The 24082-nt window shown below is 40.6% G+C and overlaps 3 protein-coding genes and 2 long non-coding RNA genes across 5 annotated transcripts; 2 read left to right on the top strand and 3 right to left on the bottom strand.

Annotated features, from left to right (window-relative positions):
• Window positions 1–16: 16 nt before the first annotated feature.
• On the bottom strand, window positions 17–4361 carry LOC146671745 (uncharacterized). The gene is made up of 5 exons (XM_085404102.1): window positions 4215–4361; window positions 3812–3978; window positions 3491–3689; window positions 3301–3391; window positions 17–842 (listed from the first exon to the last, which is right to left on the bottom strand). The coding sequence occupies exons 1-5, from the start codon at window positions 4344–4346 to the stop codon at window positions 640–642; spliced, it is 792 nt and encodes a 263-aa protein (XP_085260228.1). The 5' UTR covers window positions 4347–4361; the 3' UTR covers window positions 17–639.
• Window positions 773–1713, top strand: LOC146671746 (uncharacterized). Its single transcript, XR_014911492.1, has 2 exons — window positions 773–1441; window positions 1523–1713. It is a non-coding gene; the product is annotated as an uncharacterized LOC146671746 (long non-coding RNA).
• A 5114-nt stretch (window positions 4362–9475) lies between the features above and the next one.
• Window positions 9476–14927, top strand: LOC146671743 (uncharacterized). The gene is made up of 5 exons (XM_085404101.1): window positions 9476–9622; window positions 9857–10023; window positions 10146–10344; window positions 10444–10534; window positions 12993–14927. The coding sequence occupies exons 1-5, from the start codon at window positions 9491–9493 to the stop codon at window positions 13193–13195; spliced, it is 792 nt and encodes a 263-aa protein (XP_085260227.1). The 5' UTR covers window positions 9476–9490; the 3' UTR covers window positions 13196–14927.
• On the bottom strand, window positions 12122–13087 carry LOC146671744 (uncharacterized). Its single transcript, XR_014911493.1, has 2 exons — window positions 12394–13087; window positions 12122–12312 (listed from the first exon to the last, which is right to left on the bottom strand). It is a non-coding gene; the product is annotated as an uncharacterized LOC146671744 (long non-coding RNA).
• A 188-nt stretch (window positions 14928–15115) lies between the features above and the next one.
• LOC146671742 (serine/threonine-protein kinase pim-1-like) lies at window positions 15116–24075 on the bottom strand. The gene is made up of 12 exons (XM_085404104.1): window positions 23746–24075; window positions 23445–23531; window positions 19496–19569; window positions 17511–19010; window positions 16882–17118; window positions 16631–16756; window positions 16413–16507; window positions 16227–16274; window positions 15924–16142; window positions 15654–15834; window positions 15397–15567; window positions 15116–15307 (listed from the first exon to the last, which is right to left on the bottom strand). The coding sequence occupies exons 4-12, from the start codon at window positions 17569–17571 to the stop codon at window positions 15216–15218; spliced, it is 1230 nt and encodes a 409-aa protein (XP_085260230.1). The 5' UTR covers window positions 17572–19010; window positions 19496–19569; window positions 23445–23531; window positions 23746–24075; the 3' UTR covers window positions 15116–15215.
• Between the last annotated feature and the right edge of the window lie 7 nt (window positions 24076–24082).

The raw sequence follows: 24082 nt of genomic DNA, 5'->3' as shown, positions 1-24082 counted from the left end.
AAAAATACATTTTTAAGTACTCTCCAGTGGAAGTCTGTTGTGGCTTATGTTTCTAAATGACACAACCATAAAGCAGCCCACAGAATATACAAATATGTCTTTGATAAGTGAATGTTGGCTCCCACAATGGCCTGTTAAGTTATTGCAAAAATAATTTACTGCATAATATGTCAGATTAGAACATGTTATGAGCACAAAACTGAAGGGGAAACAATAAAAACAAGAATGAAAAAACAAATACTAAATTAAGTTAAAGGATATTTCTTACTATACTATATAATTGTATAATGTTGCGTTTGATTGCAAAAGAAAACCCACCAAGAAAAAAAGAAAGAAAGAAAAAGAGAGAATAGTTTAATATATTCAAAACACATTCTTTTCTTTTATTTAAGCTGTAGCGAGATTCAGATGGACAAAAGAGAAAGAAAATTATTACAGATTTGTTTTATTAATCATGAATAAACTTTATTATACACAACTCTAAATTTCAGTTGGTCTTAGTCAGATGTGTTTTTAATTAAATCCTGCAACACTGTGCTCGCTGCCATCACTTTATATCTTAGTGTGCAATTCAAATATATACTTATTACAATATTTTTCCCCCTTAACTCTCAACTCGCGTTTTTAAAATGTCTGTGATCATATTTGTCCGTTGACTTCTGTCTGGGCCTCGAACGATTCATCAGACAGGTTGGCAGCCTCCAACTGATGCTCCAGACTTTCATCATCGCCTCTATTCTGATCAACTCTTATCTTAAACTTAGTGATGAACTCATTACTGGCCAGCGCGTCCTCCTTTTTAGGGCATGTGGGCTTTGATAACAGCCGGCTTTCCAGTCGCTCTGCAAAGAAAATTCACAAAACATTTCTTATTTGGTAAGCTTGTTAACAAATTTTAGTTCAGTTTTGCTGAAAGTTATAGCATGCATCAAGTAAGAAGCAATTGGTTTTTAAAAAGCATATACATTCCCCAAAACATTTTTATTATGTGCATTTTGGAGAATAAAAGATTGTACACAATTTCCCTTTTTAAAGTAAAAAGATTATTAAGTCTAATTCTTACTTATTCAGTAGATTAAAGTATTGAAACATCATTATTCATAAAATATGCACATTACAAAATTAAAGTTATTCAAAAACTACTCAAGTACTTACTCCAATACTCACATTATTCAAGTAAATTTAATTTTTGCCAATGTAATGTCACATAAAATCTTAATCTGAATAAGGGATTTGAACCCCACTGTCACGGCCAGGGGATCAGCAGGCCGCTGACTAGTAGTGTTCTCTCTCTCTCTCTCGCCAGGGCGGAACTCATGGTGGGTTCACGCCCTCGGCCCACGCCCCTCTGAGGAGGAAACACCTGGGCCTCATCAGTGCAGCCAGCATTTAAGCCAGGGAGTGGCTTCTACTCATCACTGGATCGTTGTGTGTGACTCGCGTCAGTGCAGCCCGGCTCTGAGCAAGTTCTCTTTTGCTTCCCTGTGCAAAACCTCTAACGTGTGTTTCCTTCTGTACATAGATCCCCTGGACCCGACTCTGCATCCCCCGAGCGGTGTTTGGAGAGAGAGTCAGAAGAGGAGCAAGTGTCTTTTCCCTACCTGGATTTCCCCAGAGCCTTTTCCCTGTCACCGCTTTGTATATAGCACTATCCCCTGCACTGTTTGTATATACACCTGGTGGAACTGTAATAAATACAGACTGTGCCTCTGAGTCCTGCGTGTGAGTCCTCAAGCGAACCGTGACACCCACACAGATGAGAGCTTAGCAGTGAAGCTCTCTCTTAAAATTTGAGTTATAAAGTCAGAAGTTATCACTGACAGAGATCCATGTTCTTTTAACATAAGAAAGAATATTTGCTGAAATTGACATTAATCCAAGCCCTTAAAACGCCATTTTGGATTAAGCATTTCCTTTTAGAAAAGTCTTCAATGAGCAGGAAGCTCCAGTACTGAAAAAAGAAGCCAACATCAACTGCTAAACGTGCTAAAAGTAAGTAAGTCCCCGTAGACTCCTATGATCAAAACACATACAGTATAAAAGTTATAGGTTACAGATCTGAAAAGTAAAACAAATGTCAAAGTGCAAAAAGACTTATGGTCCCATAGAAGTCTATTCCATTTGCCTGGAATTAGGTGAACACCTTTGTGACAAATTTAATGGCTCAGTCATTTGTTTCATGTCATATTTAATAAAAGACTGACATGGTGGCATGTGGAATTGTCCATTTTGCACATATTTGGTCATTCTAAGCGTCAGAAGGGGAAAGATCATTCTGGGAATGCCTACTGGCGAAGGATGTGTGACTGACAAGTCCAGTGTGTGAAGTTTAACTACAGTCTAAGGAGCTTGGAAAGAAAAGCATCTGGACTTCTTTAAGTTTCTTGAAGATGTTTCACTTCTCATCTGAGAAGCTTCTTCAGTTCAGAATTTCTTCAGAGAACTGAAGAAGCTTCTTGAATGAGAGGTGAAATGCTCTTCAAGAAACTTAAAGAAGTCCAGATGCTTTTCTTTCCAAGCTCCTTAGACTACGATGACCTGAACGACTGAGAACCTTAACAGACAGTTCTTCCCTTCATTCATCATGCCTGATTTCAAAACACCAAGATGGCAGTCGTGAAAACACTCATCTTGAGTCTTCATGGGACTATGGTGAGATCAGTTATGCCTCTTATGATGCTGTCCCAGACTTCAAAGCAGTATAAAACATGTTTGCAGCCTGTAACAACTGTGCATGCGGTTATTTTTCGTTTTAAGATTTCCGTGTTTAAATCATAATAAGATTTATTTTTAATTTTAATTAACTTGAGGTGAGTCAGATTCTTTCATTCAAGTCACTGAATGAATCTCTTGACATGTTTGGGGGTAGGTGCCTTTTGTAGCATTTTAATGCAATTATCTGACAGATTATATGGTCTACACCATAGGTGTCAAACTCTGGCCAAATTTGGCCCGCAACCTAATTACATTTGGCCCGCGAAGCCATACCAAATTACTATTAGAGCTGGCCTACTGGTATTATACAGCTAATATATATATTGTTTAGTATTAAGCTTTGCTTGTTCCATATTCAGTTTTTCAGCAAAATGTGTTTGAGTCCATAAGAAAAGATTCATTCTTATATCTGGAGGAATAAATATATTTCAATAAATATTAAAGTTAGCCCGCGACTTTGATCCAGTTTTGAATTTTGGCCCACTGTGTATTTGAGTTTGACACCCCTGGTCTACACTGTTATTAACTATACTAACACTCTGTTCCAGAAGTCTGTGCTGCAAAGAGGCAAAGTGAATACCGCACCTGCAGGAGTAATGGGGGTCATCAGTCGGTTCAGCTGGATGTTCCAGTGCCGTACCTGTTGACTGGCATTCCTCAGCCTCTCCTGAACCTCCTGGAAACAAAAATCATGCAGGCATCTTCATCAGTGTTGTTTTAGAAGAGCACTAAATAAGATGCTGCTCACAAAGCCAGTCAAAACAAACTTGTTCACCTCCAGATGCTGGTGACTTCTTTGGCGAGATGCCTGCAGATCCTGGAGCTCCTGAGAGGCAGAGTTGAGGGCTGAGGGGGTGTCCTCATCGGGACTGCCATCTGACAGCTCCTGTATGGGGCTGAGGTTTTGCATTGTACGTTGCTGCTCCTGGAGGAGCTGGAAATGTTTCCTCTTTTCATCTTCAGCCTGCAGCAACCTGAAGGAGGGGAAAAAGGGAAGAAGCAACTGAAAATGTTAATACTTCTCATGGATATCTCAGATCTCCATCACAAATAAAATAATAAAGGGCCATAATAAGAGTTAGAAATCCATTGTTACCGCTCAAGCTCCAGTCTGGCCCTCTCCTCCTCCAGCCGAGCCTGGATCTCCATATTAAGGGCAACTTCCAGCTGCTGCTGTGTCAGCTCCAGCTCCCTGATCCTCTTCTTCTGTTGTTCAGCCTCCTTTTCCTTCACCTGCATCTCAGCCTGCATGCTGTCTTTTATCTATGCACACACACACACACAGCTACATAAACAGATGCACCAACAGAGCGGTATAAACTGACCTATTCCTGAATTACCTTTTCCTGGACTGTCATAACCATTTTTCCAAATCATTAAAGACTAGGTGTGAATTTTATAATGACAGTCAACATTTTGCTGGAGTTCTCAAAGATCAAAGTCAAGGAGAAAAGACTCTGTACATAATTGGTGTCAAGTGGAAAACTTTTTTTTTTTACCATCACAGCCTCTTTCAGCTGTCTTTCCAGTTCCAGCTGCACCTCCCTCTGCTTCCTCCGCTCTCTCTCCTCTGCCTCCCTTCGGCGAGTTTCCAGTTCCCGTGCATGCTGTGAAACAGATGAAAGAGACATTGTTTGCTTTGTGTTTTCACCTCTATCCAGCAGGTGACACTAGGCCATCAGCTTCGAGGTTCAACGTATTGTGCTTTCAGCGGTGCTCTTCTTGATAACTTGGTTGAAGTAAGTGGGTATTTGAGTTCATGTTGCTTTCCTTACAGCTGTAAGTAATCTGCTCATTCCGCTTTTGATCTTTGGCACCAACAAGTGATTTTTTCCCAGAGAAGTGCTGCTCACAGGAGATTTCCTCCATTTCAGACCATTTTCTATAAACCGGTTAGATGGTTGTACAGTTTCTGAAATACTCAGACAAGCCTGTCCGACACAAACAACAATGCATGTTCAAAGTCATTTAAATCCCCTTTGACCTTCAGCAGGTCATCTTATTAATGTATACATGCCTAAATGCACTGAGCTGCTGCTATGTGATAGGCTGATTAGGTATTTGACCTAATGAGCAGCTCAACAGGTGTATCTAACAAAAATTTGGCCAGTGAGTGTACAGTGGGGCAAAAAAGTATTTAGTCAGCCACCGATTGTGCAAGTTCCCCCACTTAACATAAGAGTTATGAGTTATAAGATGCAGGTCGATGTGTAAAAATAACTCAGTTGTTTGGTGGTGGCTATGGCGGGGCTTCCACAGAGGCCAGCAGGTGGATGAGGGAAGGGGAAGCAGGAGGAGAGCCCCGAGGCGGCCACCAGTCCGAGTGTCAGGTGAACTGAACTTCAGGTAAGAAGTTATGACCTGCAGTCTATCTGGGTCAGATATAAACCAAGTTTAGGTGGAGTTTATTTTCGTTGTGCTGACTTTTTACAGTCAGTTACAATACCTCATACTGTGTGAGCTAGCATGACAAGTTTATACAGATGTTCGGTTGCTATGATGTTACTGATAGTGAACTTTATTTTATTCATAAGGTTAGTTAGTAGAGTTGCCAACAGCTCCTTAAAAAATGGAATGGTCCCTCATTCATAGAAAATATTACGCGTTTGGTATTGAGCTGAGAAGAGACGCAGTTTGTCCCGGACTTCAGCTAGGATGGAAAAAGACACAAAACTGGAGTTATTCTGTCTTTACGCTGCACAGCTGCCTCTTCTCCTCTCATTATCTCTCCTCTCTCTCCTGTTGCTACTTCAATCATGAAACTGATCAATGATCAGCTGATCGTCTCTCTTGTTTGTTTATCACCCACTTTGAGCCAGAAAGAGGAAACCAGCAGATGTCGCGCTAAACAGCAGCAGCACGTTTAAGCTTGATCAGCTGTTGTTAGAATTTATTTAGTTAGAATGTTTGCTGGAGCCACAGCTGTAAAGCTGTAAAGCTGCTGGTCATGATGTCGGTTTGGATATGTGGTGAGAGGGAAACATGAAGATGAAACCAGGAGATGTCCTTACTGAATCATCAGAGCTGAACAGGTGATGGAGAAACAGGTTTACCTTTTAGGTGACAGGAATGAGTTGAAGTTATGAACTGTTTCTGAGAGATAAATAACACCAGGATCCTTTTTTTATGTAGCTGACAGCTGGTAACTGTGCAGGGGCGGGTCTAGCAAAGTGTTGCCAGGGGGCCAGGTAGGGCATTAACAGGGAAAGGTGGGCACAAAGAAATACTTTTCTTTTTTATTCTCATTTAAAATATCTAGCTTTTATTAAATAATTATCTGAATCTTGCGAAGAAAGTTTTTATCTGACGTAAAATGTATAGAAATCATACATATACCAAAAAGACTGTACATCACTGTCACAACAGCATTTGTTTTCATTCAAAGGCTTTATGGCTTTAATACCTGGTGGGCCAATCTGTAGTGAAAATGCCCAATTTTTTGTCCCAGTCCAGCCCTGCAGGTTAATACTGGCAGTGTCACCATGCCAGCTGACTGCATTTCATCATCAGCCAGTGTTGTTCTCAATATTACCAAAGTAAGGCAGCATATAAAGTATTTACTTGCTTTCAGGTTTTATTCAAATGTTAGTCTTTTCAGTTGTTTCTCCACTTTTTTCCTGTTTCAAAATCAAACACCAGTTTGTGAGAAGATTATCTTCTTCTTTTTTTTTAACAGGCATTGGTTTTGCATTGGAATTGGCTAATTTGCCAATTGTATGTTAAAAATGTTCGTATTTTAATATTCAAAAATGTTTTTGCCCAAAACACATGTGCACTACATGTCAGTAAAAATACTATGCAAATATTGATGTCCTTGAATGCTGAATAAACACTGACTGATTGTATCTCTTGTACTTAATCAACACAGTATCTAAACACTTTGCACCGTAGTGGTTAAAATCTCATTCTAATAAGGTTACGGTTATTAGGTTTACAGGGTTATTGAATTATGGTGAACGGTTGGTAGAATTGTTTTTAACATTATCTGCCAATTACATCTGCCACCCTTCTCCAAATCTGTGCCCCTACCTGGCCCCCCCAACAAAAATTTTCTAGACACGCCACTGGCTGCCAGTGCAGTTCATTTTGTCCATTTAAAAAGTACCATGTACAGTGGGGCAAAAAAGTATTTAGTCAGCCACCGATTGTGCAAGTTCCCCCACTTAAAATGATGACAGAGGTCAGTAATTTGCACCAGAGGTACACTTCAACTGTGAGAGACAGAATGTGAAAAAAAAACATGAATTCACATGGTAGGATTTGTAAAGAATTTATTCGTAAATCAGGGTGGAAAATAAGTATTTGGTCACCTCAAACATGGAAAATCTCTGGCTCTCACAGACCTGTAATGTCTTCTGTAAGACGCTTTTCTGTCCCCCACTCGTTACCTGTATGAATGGCACCTGTTTGAACTCATCATCTGTATAAAAGACACCTGTCCACAGCCTCAAACAGTCAGACTCCGAAATCCGCCATGGCCAAGACCAAAGAGCTTTCGAAGGACACTGATAGGTTTGTAGCTTGAACCTATTCGCTGGAACGTTAAGGACAATCTGCTACGCAGCAAAATACAAGACACAAGGCACCAAAGTTCTTTCTGTTACTCATGCATGAGGGAGATCCGGCTAGAGCCAAGTGTCGTCCCACCACAGCACTCCTTTTATTGTGGTGACATGAATATGCATAGGGTCATTAACATATAGCCTCTTACATTAGTATACATGTGAACAAAGAATACTGTGTGTGTGTGTGTGTGTGTGTGGGGGGGGGTCAGAGTGTGACTGACCCCATAAACGACTTCCCTTAACCTGCTGGTCTGGAAAATCCAACAGTTCATCTAAACAAAAGGCACTTAGACTAGAACAGACGTAGCTACGTTAATCCTACCATAAAACAATAAGACAAGGTACGACCTCTTCCCATGCTCCCAGGATGTAGGTGTGGAATACACACCAAGCCTTTGCAGCCTGTTAAAGATCACACAACCTATCACTAAACAATTGATTATACACCTCTAAGAATATATGCTTAAATGTTTCCTAATACAAATGACAATAATAAAATCTAAACCCATCAGACACCAGGACAAGTATTGTAGACCTGCACCAGACTGGGAAGAGTGAATCTACAATAGGCAAGCAGCTTGGTGTGAAAAAATCAACTGTGGGAGCAATCATCAGAAAATGGAAGACATACAAGACCACTGATAATCTCCCTCGATCTGGGGCTCCACGCAAGATCTCATCCCGTGGGGTCAAAATGATCATGAGAACGGTGAGCAAAGATCCCAGAACCACACGGGGGGACCTGGTGAATGACCTGCAGAGAGCTGGGACCAAAGTAACAAAGGTCACCATCAGTAACACACTACAACGGCAGGGAATCAAATCCCGCAGTGCCAGACGTGTTCCGCTGCTGAAGCCAGTGCATGTCCAGGCCCGTCTGAAGTTTGCCAGAGAGCACATGGATGACACAGCAGAGGATTGGGAGAATGTCATGTGGTCAGATGAAACCAAAGTAGAACTTTTTGGTATAAACTCAACTCGTCGTGTTTGGAGGACGAAGAATACTGAGTTGCATCCCAAGAACACCATACCTACTGTGAAGCATGGGGGTGGAAACATCATGCTATGGGGCTGTTTTTCTGCCAAGGGGACAGGACGACTGATCCGTGTTAAGGACAGAATGAATGGGGCCATGTATCGTGAGATTTTGAGCCAAAACCTCCTTCCATCAGTGAGAACTTTGAAGATGAAACGAGGCTGGGTCTTCCAACATGACAATGATCCAAAACACACCGCCCGGGCAACAGAGGAGTGGCTCCGTAAGAAGCATTTGAAAGTCCTGGAGTGGCCTAGCCAGTCTCCAGACCTAAACCCCATAGAAAATCTGTGGCGGGAGTTGAAAGTCCGTGTTGCTCTGCGACAGCCCCAAAACATCACTGCTCTCGAGAAGATCTGCATGGAGGAATGGGCCAAAATACCAGCTACTGTGTGTGCAAACCTGGTAAAGACCTATAGTAAACGTTTGACCTCTGTTATTGCCAACAAAGGTTATGTTACAAAGTATTGAGTTGTATTTTTGTTATTGACCAAATACTTATTTTCCACCCTGATTTACGAATAAATTCTTTACAAATCCTACCATGTGGATTCATGGATTTTTTTTTCACATTCTGTCTCTCACAGTTGAAGTGTACCTCTGGTGCAAATTACTGACCTCTGTCATCATTTTAGGTGGGGGAACTTGCACAATCGGTGGCTGACTAAATACTTTTTTGCCCCACTGTACACTCACTGGCCAAATTTTTGTTAGATACACCTGTTGAGCTGCTCATTAGGTCAAATACCTAATCAGCCTATCACATAGCAGCAGCTCAGTGCATTTAGGCATGTATACATTAATAAGATGACCTGCTGAAGGTCAAAGGGGATTTAAATGACTTTGAACATGCATTGTTGTTTGTGTCGGACAGGCTTGTCTGAGTATTTCAGAAACTGTACAACCATCTAACCGGTTTATAGAAAATGGTCTGAAATGGAGGAAATCTCCTGTGAGCAGCACTTCTCTGGGAAAAAATCACTTGTTGGTGCCAAAGATCAAAAGCGGAATGAGCAGATTACTTACAGCTGTAAGGAAAGCAACATGAACTCAAATACCCACTTACTTCAACCAAGTTATCAAGAAGAGCACCGCTGAAAGCACAATACGTTGAACCTCGAAGCTGATGGCCTAGTGTCACCTGCTGGATAGAGGTGAAAACACAAAGCAAACAATGTCTCTTTCATCTGTTTCACAGCATGCACGGGAACTGGAAACTCGCCGAAGGGAGGCAGAGGAGAGAGAGCGGAGGAAGCAGAGGGAGGTGCAGCTGGAACTGGAAAGACAGCTGAAAGAGGCTGTGATGGTAAAAAAAAAGTTTTCCACTTGACACCAATTATGTACAGAGTCTTTTCTCCTTGACTTTGATCTTTGAGAACTCCAGCAAAATGTTGACTGTCATTATAAAATTCACACCTAGTCTTTAATGATTTGGAAAAATGGTTATGACAGTCCAGGAAAAGGTAATTCAGGAATAGGTCAGTTTATACCGCTCTGTTGGTGCATCTGTTTATGTAGCTGTGTGTGTGTGTGTGCATAGATAAAAGACAGCATGCAGGCTGAGATGCAGGTGAAGGAAAAGGAGGCTGAACAACAGAAGAAGAGGATCAGGGAGCTGGAGCTGACACAGCAGCAGCTGGAAGTTGCCCTTAATATGGAGATCCAGGCTCGGCTGGAGGAGGAGAGGGCCAGACTGGAGCTTGAGCGGTAACAATGGATTTCTAACTCTTATTATGGCCCTTTATTATTTTATTTGTGATGGAGATCTGAGATATCCATGAGAAGTATTAACATTTTCAGTTGCTTCTTCCCTTTTTCCCCTCCTTCAGGTTGCTGCAGGCTGAAGATGAAAAGAGGAAACATTTCCAGCTCCTCCAGGAGCAGCAACGTACAATGCAAAACCTCAGCCCCATACAGGAGCTGTCAGATGGCAGTCCCGATGAGGACACCCCCTCAGCCCTCAACTCTGCCTCTCAGGAGCTCCAGGATCTGCAGGCATCTCGCCAAAGAAGTCACCAGCGTCTGGAGGTGAACAAGTTTGTTTTGACTGGCTTTGTGAGCAGCATCTTATTTAGTGCTCTTCTAAAACAACACTGATGAAGATGCCTGCATGATTTTTGTTTCCAGGAGGTTCAGGAGAGGCTGAGGAATGCCAGTCAACAGGTACGGCACTGGAACATCCAGCTGAACCGACTGATGACCCCCATTACTCCTGCAGGTGCAGTATTCACTTTGCCTCTTTGCAGCACAGACTTCTGGAACAGAGTGTTAGTATAGTTAATAACAGTGTAGACCAGGGGTGTCAAACTCAAATACACAGTGGGCCAAAATTCAAAACTGGATCAAAGTCGCGGGCTAACTTTAATATTTATTGAAATATATTTATTCCTCCAGATATAAGAATGAATCTTTTCTTATGGACTCAAACACATTTTGCTGAAAAACTGAATATGGAACAAGCAAAGCTTAATACTAAACAATATATATATTAGCTGTATAATACCAGTAGGCCAGCTCTAATAGTAATTTGGTATGGCTTCGCGGGCCAAATGTAATTAGGTTGCGGGCCAAATTTGGCCAGAGTTTGACACCTATGGTGTAGACCATATAATCTGTCAGATAATTGCATTAAAATGCTACAAAAGGCACCTACCCCCAAACATGTCAAGAGATTCATTCAGTGACTTGAATGAAAGAATCTGACTCACCTCAAGTTAATTAAAATTAAAAATAAATCTTATTATGATTTAAACACGGAAATCTTAAAACGAAAAATAACCGCATGCACAGTTGTTACAGGCTGCAAACATGTTTTATACTGCTTTGAAGTCTGGGACAGCATCATAAGAGGCATAACTGATCTCACCATAGTCCCATGAAGACTCAAGATGAGTGTTTTCACGACTGCCATCTTGGTGTTTTGAAATCAGGCATGATGAATGAAGGGAAGAACTGTCTGTTAAGGTTCTCAGTCGTTCAGGTCATCGTAGTCTAAGGAGCTTGGAAAGAAAAGCATCTGGACTTCTTTAAGTTTCTTGAAGAGCATTTCACCTCTCATTCAAGAAGCTTCTTCAGTTCTCTGAAGAAATTCTGAACTGAAGAAGCTTCTCAGATGAGAAGTGAAACATCTTCAAGAAACTTAAAGAAGTCCAGATGCTTTTCTTTCCAAGCTCCTTAGACTGTAGTTAAACTTCACACACTGGACTTGTCAGTCACACATCCTTCGCCAGTAGGCATTCCCAGAATGATCTTTCCCCTTCTGACGCTTAGAATGACCAAATATGTGCAAAATGGACAATTCCACATGCCACCATGTCAGTCTTTTATTAAATATGACATGAAACAAATGACTGAGCCATTAAATTTGTCACAAAGGTGTTCACCTAATTCCAGGCAAATGGAATAGACTTCTATGGGACCATAAGTCTTTTTGCACTTTGACATTTGTTTTACTTTTCAGATCTGTAACCTATAACTTTTATACTGTATGTGTTTTGATCATAGGAGTCTACGGGGACTTACTTACTTTTAGCACGTTTAGCAGTTGATGTTGGCTTCTTTTTTCAGTACTGGAGCTTCCTGCTCATTGAAGACTTTTCTAAAAGGAAATGCTTAATCCAAAATGGCGTTTTAAGGGCTTGGATTAATGTCAATTTCAGCAAATATTCTTTCTTATGTTAAAAGAACATGGATCTCTGTCAGTGATAACTTCTGACTTTATAACTCAAATTTTAAGAGAGAGCTTCACTGCTAAGCTCTCATCTGTGTGGGTGTCACGGTTCGCTTGAGGACTCACACGCAGGACTCAGAGGCACAGTCTGTATTTATTACAGTTCCACCAGGTGTATATACAAACAGTGCAGGGGATAGTGCTATATACAAAGCGGTGACAGGGAAAAGGCTCTGGGGAAATCCAGGTAGGGAAAAGACACTTGCTCCTCTTCTGACTCTCTCTCCAAACACCGCTCGGGGGATGCAGAGTCGGGTCCAGGGGATCTATGTACAGAAGGAAACACACGTTAGAGGTTTTGCACAGGGAAGCAAAAGAGAACTTGCTCAGAGCCGGGCTGCACTGACGCGAGTCACACACAACGATCCAGTGATGAGTAGAAGCCACTCCCTGGCTTAAATGCTGGCTGCACTGATGAGGCCCAGGTGTTTCCTCCTCAGAGGGGCGTGGGCCGAGGGCGTGAACCCACCATGAGTTCCGCCCTGGCGAGAGAGAGAGAGAGAACACTACTAGTCAGCGGCCTGCTGATCCCCTGGCCGTGACAGTGGGGTTCAAATCCCTTATTCAGATTAAGATTTTATGTGACATTACATTGGCAAAAATTAAATTTACTTGAATAATGTGAGTATTGGAGTAAGTACTTGAGTAGTTTTTGAATAACTTTAATTTTGTAATGTGCATATTTTATGAATAATGATGTTTCAATACTTTAATCTACTGAATAAGTAAGAATTAGACTTAATAATCTTTTTACTTTAAAAAGGGAAATTGTGTACAATCTTTTATTCTCCAAAATGCACATAATAAAAATGTTTTGGGGAATGTATATGCTTTTTAAAAACCAATTGCTTCTTACTTGATGCATGCTATAACTTTCAGCAAAACTGAACTAAAATTTGTTAACAAGCTTACCAAATAAGAAATGTTTTGTGAATTTTCTTTGCAGAGCGACTGGAAAGCCGGCTGTTATCAAAGCCCACATGCCCTAAAAAGGAGGACGCGCTGGCCAGTAATGAGTTCATCACTAAGTTTAAGATAAGAGTTGATCAGAATAGAGGCGATGATGAAAGTCTGGAGCATCAGTTGGAGGCTGCCAACCTGTCTGATGAATCGTTCGAGGCCCAGACAGAAGTCAACGGACAAATATGATCACAGACATTTTAAAAACGCGAGTTGAGAGTTAAGGGGGAAAAATATTGTAATAAGTATATATTTGAATTGCACACTAAGATATAAAGTGATGGCAGCGAGCACAGTGTTGCAGGATTTAATTAAAAACACATCTGACTAAGACCAACTGAAATTTAGAGTTGTGTATAATAAAGTTTATTCATGATTAATAAAACAAATCTGTAATAATTTTCTTTCTCTTTTGTCCATCTGAATCTCGCTACAGCTTAAATAAAAGAAAAGAATGTGTTTTGAATATATTAAACTATTCTCTCTTTTTCTTTCTTTCTTTTTTTCTTGGTGGGTTTTCTTTTGCAATCAAACGCAACATTATACAATTATATAGTATAGTAAGAAATATCCTTTAACTTAATTTAGTATTTGTTTTTTCATTCTTGTTTTTATTGTTTCCCCTTCAGTTTTGTGCTCATAACATGTTCTAATCTGACATATTATGCAGTAAATTATTTTTGCAATAACTTAACAGGCCATTGTGGGAGCCAACATTCACTTATCAAAGACATATTTGTATATTCTGTGGGCTGCTTTATGGTTGTGTCATTTAGAAACATAAGCCACAACAGACTTCCACTGGAGAGTACTTAAAAATGTATTTTTATGTAAAGATATTTTAATAACTACTATATTAAGGGAGAACCTATTGTTACATGGATTAATTGTACAAACTGTAGAGAAATAAGTTTAAGCATGCAACTTTTTATTCATTTTTAACTGTATTAATGTTTTTATGTTAATACAGCCGCCTCATATCTGTTTCCTCAGTGTTTTTTAAACCATGTACTCCATCTATGAGTAAGAACATGAATAAATTCCTTTCCAAATTTGTAGTTCTTTTTTCCAACACACAGATGCAGGTATTGTTTTGCACCAAGGCGTTAAAGAAATGCTAAGAAAAAATGAAAATACTACGTTGCAACCTGTGTGTGTGTGTGTTTATATATCTGTATCTATATAGATATAGATATATATGTGTATTCGTACCCTTTTTTCATCATCTAGTTTCCTGTGCCAGATCTTCTACTGATCCACTGAGGCAGACATGTAAAAAACATGAACTAAAGCATATTTCTGTATATAAACAGGACTTTAAATCTTTATCAACAGCTACTTTAGAGGAAATTCTTCAATAAACTGCAACCAAAGGCTCAACTCAGAGGACAAAACCCAACCTGTTATAAATAGTGTGACACCAAACTTTCTCTTGTGTAAAGTTACAAATAGGAGTAATTATCCACAGAAGCTTTTATACATAATGAAGTTATAATTCGTCCTGTAGAAATTGTACATTTAAGCTATATAGTTCCCTCTGTGATAACTCTGCTATGAATGCCTCTTATTAACTTTTATGCTTTTACAACCCACTATGAGCAAACACTCAGCAACAGTGGGAAGGAAAAACTCCCTTCTTGAAGGAAAAAACCTCTGGTAGAACCTGGAAATCTGTCTAAACTAGTTGGGGGTTAGAGCAACAGATGCAAGTCTTCAGATCATTTGCAGTGTGACTGTCTTTGTGCACACTTTAACCTGATTCAGTTTTCTTATTTGTCAAAATGCACCATGGGTAAAAAAAACAAAACAAAACAAAATAGTAATGAAGGAGAATCCTCAGCAAAGATGAATTAAACAAGTTTTATTTTGATCCAATTTTACTTTAAGTAAAACACATCTTTATTTGATGACTTTAATGTCATCAAATAAAGACAGTTTTGATGGAGCTCCTGACCCAGCCCAAGCTCTCTATGAAGACGAGGAAAAACTCCCCAGGGGGCCAGATCGATGGGAAGAAACCTCGGGAAAGCCCATTCAAAGAGAGATCCCCTTTCCTGGGATGGCTGGGGGGGTTACAGGAAGTCCGAAAAAGCTAATTTTTTATTTATTTTTTAAGATTGACCCATTCCTGTCCAACAGAAAAAAGAAAGGAGGTTACCACAATGTATCACACTTATATGATAAGGTGTGAATTGTGTGTTTGTGTGTGCTATCTTAGCCAGGGGTGAAGCTGGAGCTCCTCCAGTGTTGGGCGCTTCTCCGGGGCTATAGTTAAACATGCCTCCAAGAAATTCTGGCATTCTTGAAAGAAAGAAAAGATCAAAAAGATGAAGATGATAGTTCTAGTGATCCAAGACATCAGTGAATCTGGAAGTGTGAAGTTTTCTTACCTGTGGACAGACGCTTTTTGATGCTCAGTTTCTTTGCGAGGAACCTCTCGGTACTAAAGTGCCGTGCATGAAGCGCTTCATACAACACCACTCCCATTTGCCACACCGTGGTGGGTCCACACCTGTAGCAGCTCCTCCTGTACCACTCGGGAGGGGTGTGAAGAGGAGTGCCTAACAAACAGACACAATTACAATTTCTTCTAAAACAAAAGACACAAATTGCTACATCTGTGAAAAGCAGGAGCAGAATATGTTACCATAGAAGACGCGATACAGAGATCGCTGTTTAACAAAGCAGCTCAGTCCAAAGTCAATGATGCGAACTCGAGGCACATCGGAGCCGGTCTCAATCAGAATGTTTTCTCCCTTGATGTCCCGATGAAAGATGTGTTTATCCTCAAGTTCCTTTACAGCATCAACTAGTTGCTTCAGAATGACCTGGAAAAGATGAAAAACACAATAATGAGTTAATGCTTTTCTGCTTTGATTGAATGCTGTACAGTCTAAGGCTCTCCCAGTCAACCTACCTTGGCCTTGTCCTCTGGTAAAGTTCTTCCATTTTCTGCTTTGTATTTTTGCAGGTCCACAGCGGGGACAGGTCTCTCCAGCACCAGGATCAGCTCTTTGCCAAGGTCGAACCACTCCAGCAAGGACACAGGTGCTGATATTCCCACTGACCCTTCTGCTTCACCTGCAAGTTTAACCATAATGGCCACTTCCACCGAGAGCATCTTCCCGCTTTCATCCTGAAATATTACAACAAAGTGGATGATGAGGAACGCCGCATTCAATCCAGTAATGTAAAACTAATTCAAGTGTTGGACGCTTACCGCCACTTTGCAGTAGACTTTATTTTTGGGAATGTGTTTGATGGCAACCTAGAAGACACAGAGCATTGGTGAGCATTTCCTCAGTATGACATAATGAAAGGTGGAAACACAGCAGACGTCTCAGTTTACGATATTATCCATTATCTGCGTTACTGCCTGTCTTACTACCATCATCTGAACACTTACTGGAAAACGATCTTCTATCCGGTAGCCCGCAAACACTGCTCCGCAGCCTCCTTCTCCGAGCTGGTGCTCCTCCACATATCTGGCTTGGAATTCACCTGAACAGACAAAACAGCAAATCTTGTTTTATTACAGCTGTGACACAAATTACTCTCCTCTGTAGCCTAAATGTTCCTTTTGCCCTTCCCCTGAATATAAAACCCAAGCTGCTTGCTACTTACGTCTTTGGTCTGCCACTGATTTTTTGTCCTGGTCCACATTCCTTTTTTTTTTCTTGGGTGACTCTCTGTCGTCTCCCGTGGCCTTTCTTTTGCCATTTTTTGCGCACACCTGTTTGTTGTTCAAGTCTGGAGATGTGGAAAACACCAAAAGCATATCAGCTCACTGGATGATAGACACAAACACTAAACACCAATATCTTAAACCTAGCAACCACACTTAATCTACCCCCTTATTCAACTAATTAGCCTACCTTTACCAGAGTCCAACGAGGAGGATGCTTGCTCCTTGTCACCGCTCATATGGTCAAGAAGTTTAGCCCTCTTTGCTCTCTTTGTTGTGTCCTCTTCATCTTGCACAACCTTGCGCTTCACTCCTTTGACCACATCTGAGCTGGTGGAAGGACCAGCCTGCTCAGCGACCCTCCTCCTTTTCATTGGGGTCTTCTTTTCAGGACTGGCCTTTCTTTTAGCAGTCCTGCTCTTACGATCTATAAACGACAACAACACAGTGGTGAAAAAGAGTCCCCGACATCAAGACTGGAAGCAGTTTGATGGCAAAGAATTTGAAATTGCTTTTGCTTAAATGATCACAAGTTTAATCTTGGGATGAAAAAAATAACTGATCAGTGCGAGTTGATACTAGGTTTACTAAGTCTTAGATCTTGATGGCACTTGTTGGTCTGTTTTTACTGTTGAGTCCAAGAATAAACTTATTACATTATTTTACCAAAAGACCGGTAACCTTTCTTTGATTAGACATCTTGTATTAAAGCTATTTTCAATTAAACATATGATTCAATTGCTCCAAAAATGATTCACACAGTGTCAACATTTCTAGGATTTGGATTTTACCAGGATTTGATTTTATTATTTTACTTACCTTGATCTCCCGAATCTTTCTTATCGGCTGGAGTGGCAATTTTTCTTGTTTCCTTTTTCATTGTAATTTCGGAGACCCTTTAAAATCGAAAATGTAAACCGTAATGAGCTAAGATTGAGTTAATATTCCTTCAAATGTGCACCCTTCAAATGCTTGACTTTTCTAACTGAATTCTGTAAGTGAGCTTTATAAGTAAACTCTGGAAACTACGGCAACACAACATAGAATCTTGCCTTTCAGTGACTTCACTGACTGCCAGTAGTTCAAAGTAGTTTACAGAAAAACACTGGCAGACAAAGCCATAATATTTCTTATAATTCAATCATTTCATATCAATTAAACAGTTTCTTTCATTATCTTTCATCATTTGTATAAAGACCTCATCTATGGATGACAGTATGAAGATTTGTGGTTGACCACACACATTATAATAAACACAGTGTCAGCTACATTGTCATCTGATTTAAAGTATTTATTATGTACATTTAACTGTCATGGTAGTGAGTCTGTGACCCAGTGTTTTGTGTTTGTTCATTTATATTCATTGATTATTCTTATGTATGTTTTTGGTTCTCTTTATTGTTTTCTTCTTGTGTTATATTCTTAGGCTTTAGGTTTCTGTTACTTTGCCTTGCCCCTGTGTCCCACGTGTCATGTCTAGTCACTCTTGTTTCCATGTTCCCCAATTTCTCCCCAGTCAGTCATGTCTCTGTGTCAACTCTGTGTCTTTGTAAAAGTCTCTTGTTTGCTGTTTTACTTTGATAGTCATGTGTGCTGTGTTAGTGTTTTCATGTCTGTGAAGGTTCTCAGTCATCTAGGTCATCGTAGTCTAAGGAGTTTGGAAAGAAAGCGTCTGGACTTGAAGTTGCTTGAAGATGTTTCACCTTCTCGGATGAAAAGAACTTAAACTTTGCTTGAACGTCTTCAAGCAACTTAAAGAAGTCCAGACGTTTTCTTTCTAAGCTCCTTAGACTATGTTAGTGTTTTCAGTTTTCCTTCCCCATGGTCTTGTTGTTTGTGATTTCTCGCAGCTGTGCTCTCATCCTGTGTCTTATTCCCTCATTTATCCCTCTGTGTATTTAAGCCCATTGTTTTCCTCTGTTTGCTGTTGGGTTATCTGTGTATCATCCATGACAATTAAATGAAATAGCAAATGCAACTACAATTTCAATGAGATTCATTCCTGGCATTCTACTGCGGTGGCTGAAAGTAGACACCAAGCATTATCACTGTAACTGATGTAAATATTGGACTTGGAGGGGATTCGTCTGATAGACTGATGCAAACATTACTGTGAGGAAATTTTTGAATCTCCCAATTTTCTTTCTTTCTGAAAGAAAGAAAGTTGGTTACTGTATCACATTTGTATGGCAAGATGTGAATTCAGTATGCGTGTGTGTTTGTGTCAGAGAGGAGTTTATCTGAGCCAGGGGTAAAGCAGGAGGTCCTCCAGCATTGGGCACTTCTCCAGGACTTTGTTAAAACTTGTTTTCAAGACGTCTGAAATGAAAGAAGGACAAGAGATATCGAGATGATAATTCCAGTGATTCAAGCGATCACATTGATTTTCTGCAAAATTTTCTTTTTGAGAGTCATTCGGCTGGGCAGGGGGTATAACACATCTGCAATGCAGCAAAATCTGCTCTCTGGGCCTGTGTGAGAGTGTTATCTCAATGGCGGGAATGAGGATGTTGGAATTTGGCATCTCAGGCACCAACTCATCTCTTTCCTTAACCGGGCTCACCAGAGATTGGTTTCAGCCTCTCTCCATGCTTTAAGGAGGTTGAGTTGATAAATCTGACTGGCCCCTCCCCTGTCTGACCCTATCTCTTCATAGTCAACACCAATGTTCTCACCGTGTGACCATGAACGGTCCTTACCACTTGGCAAGTAATTTCGAGCTAGAAGAAGGGAGTAAGACAAGCACTTTATGTCCCTGTGAAAATACAACTACATTTTATCAAATATCACTAAGCAGTCCTTACCTTTAAATACAGCCTGGTTTCTTTCTCTTTCTTTCTATATCTCTGAGTGAAGTTAGCTCTCATTCTTTCTCTTCCTGTGAAATACAGCAAGTAGAGCTTTAGATAGCAACACACTGTAACACAGTTAGTGTTTGTTGAGGTGATAGAAATGCTGCATTTGAAATTACCTGACACAACATTTTACTCCCTTTTATGTTCACTCCTTTTTTTCTGAAGTACCGCAAATTATGGGCACGTGGGGTTGTTCTGGTGTTGTGCTAAAAATAAATAAATCAACACTACAGTACATGGTTTGTTCTTTCATCTCTTTTTATGCGACATCCTCTACTGATTAAAACGCGACTGCCTTTCACTGTTTAGGCTCAAATCTCATTGTTTGAAGGCCTGCAGTGACGTGAAATATTAACTTCCCCCAAATGCGTTAAACCCAAAGTAACGAGTTTGTTTTGAAAATATATGGAGTGGAAACTACAGATATTTGTAGTTTTGCACGTCTTTCTTCCTCCACCAGAGGCCATAGGCGCTGTCGATCTTGTATGTCCTCCTGCAGCAACATCTCTGCGAAGCTGATGCCTTCTTGCTTGCAGGTTGAAGAATCTTTGGTGCGCCTCCACAATTCTTCTTTAATTCGCCTCTGTGTGAATAGAATAATGATGTTTCTGTTTCTGCCATCAACTTGTTTCCCTAAGCGGTGGACAATATCAACAGCCTCTTCTAAGTTCAAGTCAGGGGCAATCTTCTGAAGCGTTTGCAAAACCTTCACTCTAATGTTTTCGTCTTTGTCTTCCTTCACCCCTTTCAGTTTTAGGCACCACCTCATTCGGTAGCGCTCTTGTTCTCTCACTCTTCTTTTCAAGTCTTCGTTTTCTTTAAGCAGCAGTTCATTCGCATTTGCCAGTTTAACAACTTTCAGTTTGCAATCAGCTATCTCTGCAGCGTTAAACTCTACAGCCTTAGCCAAGCTGGCAACCATAGCTGCACTTTGTCTGTTTTGTTCCTTGATATCCTCCAGTTGTGCTTCAAATTTTTTGTCAAGTCCCATAATGGCTTCAAAAATAGTTTTATTGGAGATATCATCTTCCTTCGCTGAAGATTTTGTTCTTTTCTTTCCTCTGGCGGTTGTTTTCGTCTCCCTGTGAGGTGTCATGCCGAGCAGATGTCAGAATTGAGTTCAAGCAAAGTTGACTCTTTTGGTGATTACAGTTTGTCCGGGCGGGCTGTGCGTCTTATTTCATCTGCAGACACGTCGTTGGATGAGGAACAGCTCATGTTGGCATCAGTGGCAGTCAGGATGGCGGCATCTTCCAGAGGGAAGGTCAGGTCGCTGGTCTCTCTGAGCAGGACGCTGTCCACCAACAAGCCCGGTTCCACGGCTGGAGATTACCCTCCTCCGGTTGAAGCCCCCGCTTTTCCCCCGAACAGCGAGCCAGCCGCGGCGCCTCACCCAAAAGCAGCGGCTGCTCCGTGCTCCTCTTCCCCAGTCAGGGCAGCCAGTTTGTGGGCATGGGCAGAGGACTTTTGAAATACCCCAACATTAAAGAAATGTTCACCATAGCCCAGAAGATCCTGGGTTACGACCTGCTGTCTCTGTGTCTGGAGGGCCCCGAGGATGAGCTGCAGAAAACCCCAAAGTAAGTGCCAGATAAATGTCTGGAAAAGGACAATAACTGCAGGTCCTGCCTTCTTAAATGTGGCCATTTTATCTTTTTTTAAAAAAAAAAAATACTGCTACAGTAATATTAATTTATATTTAAAATGTGCGCACATTATGTATGAAGGTGTGGATGAATGATGCTTGTTGTAAGAAAGCATTTTGAGTGCCCAGTAGAAGAGCATCTTTCAAATGCAAAGTTTCTCATTTCAACTTTAATTACTGCACATGATTAAGGCGATAAGAGTAAATAAGGCTTCCAACAGTGGTTATTTCTTATTATCATATCTTATTTTTATTGGTTTTATCAGTAGATTGTTGTTTCACTCCCACCAAAAACATCACCGTAAATAATCTTCTGATTCTGAATGACCATTTAAAAAAAATAAACAAATTGTTCTGAGTTAATTTCAGTTACGGATGTATCAGTGACGTAAATGATATATCGGTCATAATCAGGAGGCTGTTACATTTTTTTTTTTTTTTACTTGTTTTGACTTGTCTTTTCTGGGGCGATGAACTTTGCAGAAGGTAGAAAGATTTCTTTTTTGGGGTCTTTTTGTGCATTTGTACAGTGGCGTGTCTAGAAAATTTTTGTTGGGGGGGCCAGGTAAGGGCACAGATTTGGAGAAGGGTGGCAGATGTAATTGGCAGATAATGTTAAAAACAATTCTACCAACCGTTCACCATAATTCAATAACCCTGTAAACCTAATAACCGTAACCTTATTAGAATGAGATTTTAACCACTACGGTGCAAAGTGTTTAGATACTGTGTTGATTAAGTACAAGAGATACAATCAGTCAGTGTTTATTCAGCATTCAAGGACATCAATATTTGCATAGTATTTTTACTGACATGTAGTGCACATATGTTTTGGGCAAAAACATTTTTGAATATTAAAATACGAACATTTTTAACATACAATTGGCAAATTAGCCAATTCCAATGCAAAACCAATGCCTGTAAAAAAAAAAAAAAAAAAAGAAGATAATCTTCTCACAAACTGGTGTTTGATTTTGAAACAGGAAAAAAGTGGAGAAACAACTGAAAAGACTAACATTTGAATAAAACCTGAAAGCAAGTAAATACTTTATATGCTGCCTTACTTTGGTAATATTGAGAACAACACTGGCTGATGATGAAATGCAGTCAGCTGGCATGGTGACACTGCCAGTATTAACCTGCAGGGCTGGACTGGGACAAAAAATTGGGCATTTTCACTACAGATTGGCCCACCAGGTATTAAAGCCATAAAGCCTTTGAATGAAAACAAATGCTGTTGTGACAGTGATGTACAGTCTTTTTGGTATATGTATGATTTCTATACATTTTACGTCAGATAAAAACTTTCTTCGCAAGATTCAGATAATTATTTAATAAAAGCTAGATATTTTAAATGAGAATAAAAAAGAAAAGTATTTCTTTATGCCCTCCTCTCCCTGTTAATGCCCTACCTGGCCCCCTGGCAACACTTTGCTAGACCCGCCCCTGCACAGTTACCAGCTGTCAGCTACATAAAAAAAGGATCCTGGTGTTAATTATCTCTCAGAAACAGTTCATAACTTCAACTCATTCATGTCACCTAAAAGGTAAACCTGTTTCTCCATCACCTGTTCAGCTCTGATGATTCAGTAAGGACATCTCCTGGTTTCATCTTCATGTTTCCCTCTCACCACATATCCAAACCGACATCATGACCAGCAGCTTTACAGCTTTACAGCTGTGGCTCCAGCAAACATTCTAACTAAATAAATTCTAACAACAGCTGATCAAGCTTAAACGTGCTGCTGCTGTTTAGCGCGACATCTGCTGGTTTCCTCTTTCTGGCGCAAAGTGGGTGATAAACAAACAAGAGAGACGATCAGCTGATCATTGATCAGTTTCATGATTGAAGTAGCAACAGGAGAGAGAGGAGAGAGAATGAGAGGAGAAGAGGCAGCTGTGCAGCGTAAAGACAGAATAACTCCAGTTTTGTGTCTTTTTCCATCCTAGCTGAAGTCCGGGACAAACTGCGTCTCTTCTCAGCTCAATACCAAACCCATAATATTTTCTCTGAATGAGGGACCATTCCATTTTTAAGGAGCTGTTGGCAACTCTACTAACTAACCTTATGAATAAAATAAAGTTCACTATCAGTAACATCATAGCAACCGAACAGCTGTATAAACTCGTCATGCTAGCTCAGGCAGTATGAGGTATTGTAACTGACTGTAAAAAGTCAGCACAACGAAAATAAACTCCACCTAAAATTGGTTTATATCTGACCCAGATAGACTGCAGGTCATAACTTCTTACCTGAAGTTCAGTTCACCTGACACTCGGACTGGTGGCCGCCTCGGGTCTCTCCTCCTGCCTCCCCTTCCCTCATCCACCTGCTGGCCTCTGTGGAAGCCCCGCCATAGCCACCACCAAACCACTGAGTTATTTTTACACATCGACCTGCATCTTATAACTCATAACTCTTATGTTAGCTGCCCTCAGTAGCATACTGTCTGAAATATTCGATGGTTGCAAAAATTCTTTAAGTGTTATTTTTTTCCTTGGTATTCTAATTTCACCGAAGTGTACTAAACTCAACAAACTTAATATTACTTACCGGGACATTTATTCTGTCCTCATTTTCTTTCACCGAAAAATTGTTTCCTGCAGTGTTGTCCTTCGTGCTTGGCTCTCCTACCTTTGCTAACGTGATGCGCATAGCGCAGAAGCCGATGCTGCATTCACTTACACTCGGATATCTGAGCTCCACCGTGAAAACATAATCGTACATTTGATATTTGATTGAATTTTATTGTTTTACCTTTGGGGTGGCACCTGGGGTGGCCAGTCTGGTTGGGGGGGGTGGCCTGTGCCCCCCCAGGCCACCCCGCTGGACACGCCATTGCCTGAGCGCCCAGCCCCAGACACCAAGAACCACCAAAGCACCAACTCCT

This window comes from Rhamphochromis longiceps, linkage group LG4 (genome assembly GCF_057381845.1).
Source record: "Rhamphochromis longiceps isolate RC_006_pf linkage group LG4, R_longiceps_female_GT1.1, whole genome shotgun sequence".
Lineage (NCBI taxonomy): Eukaryota > Metazoa > Chordata > Actinopteri > Cichliformes > Cichlidae > Rhamphochromis > Rhamphochromis longiceps.
The sequence above is the reverse complement of the archived record's forward strand: the minus strand, read 5'-3'. Positions and strand labels throughout refer to the sequence as shown.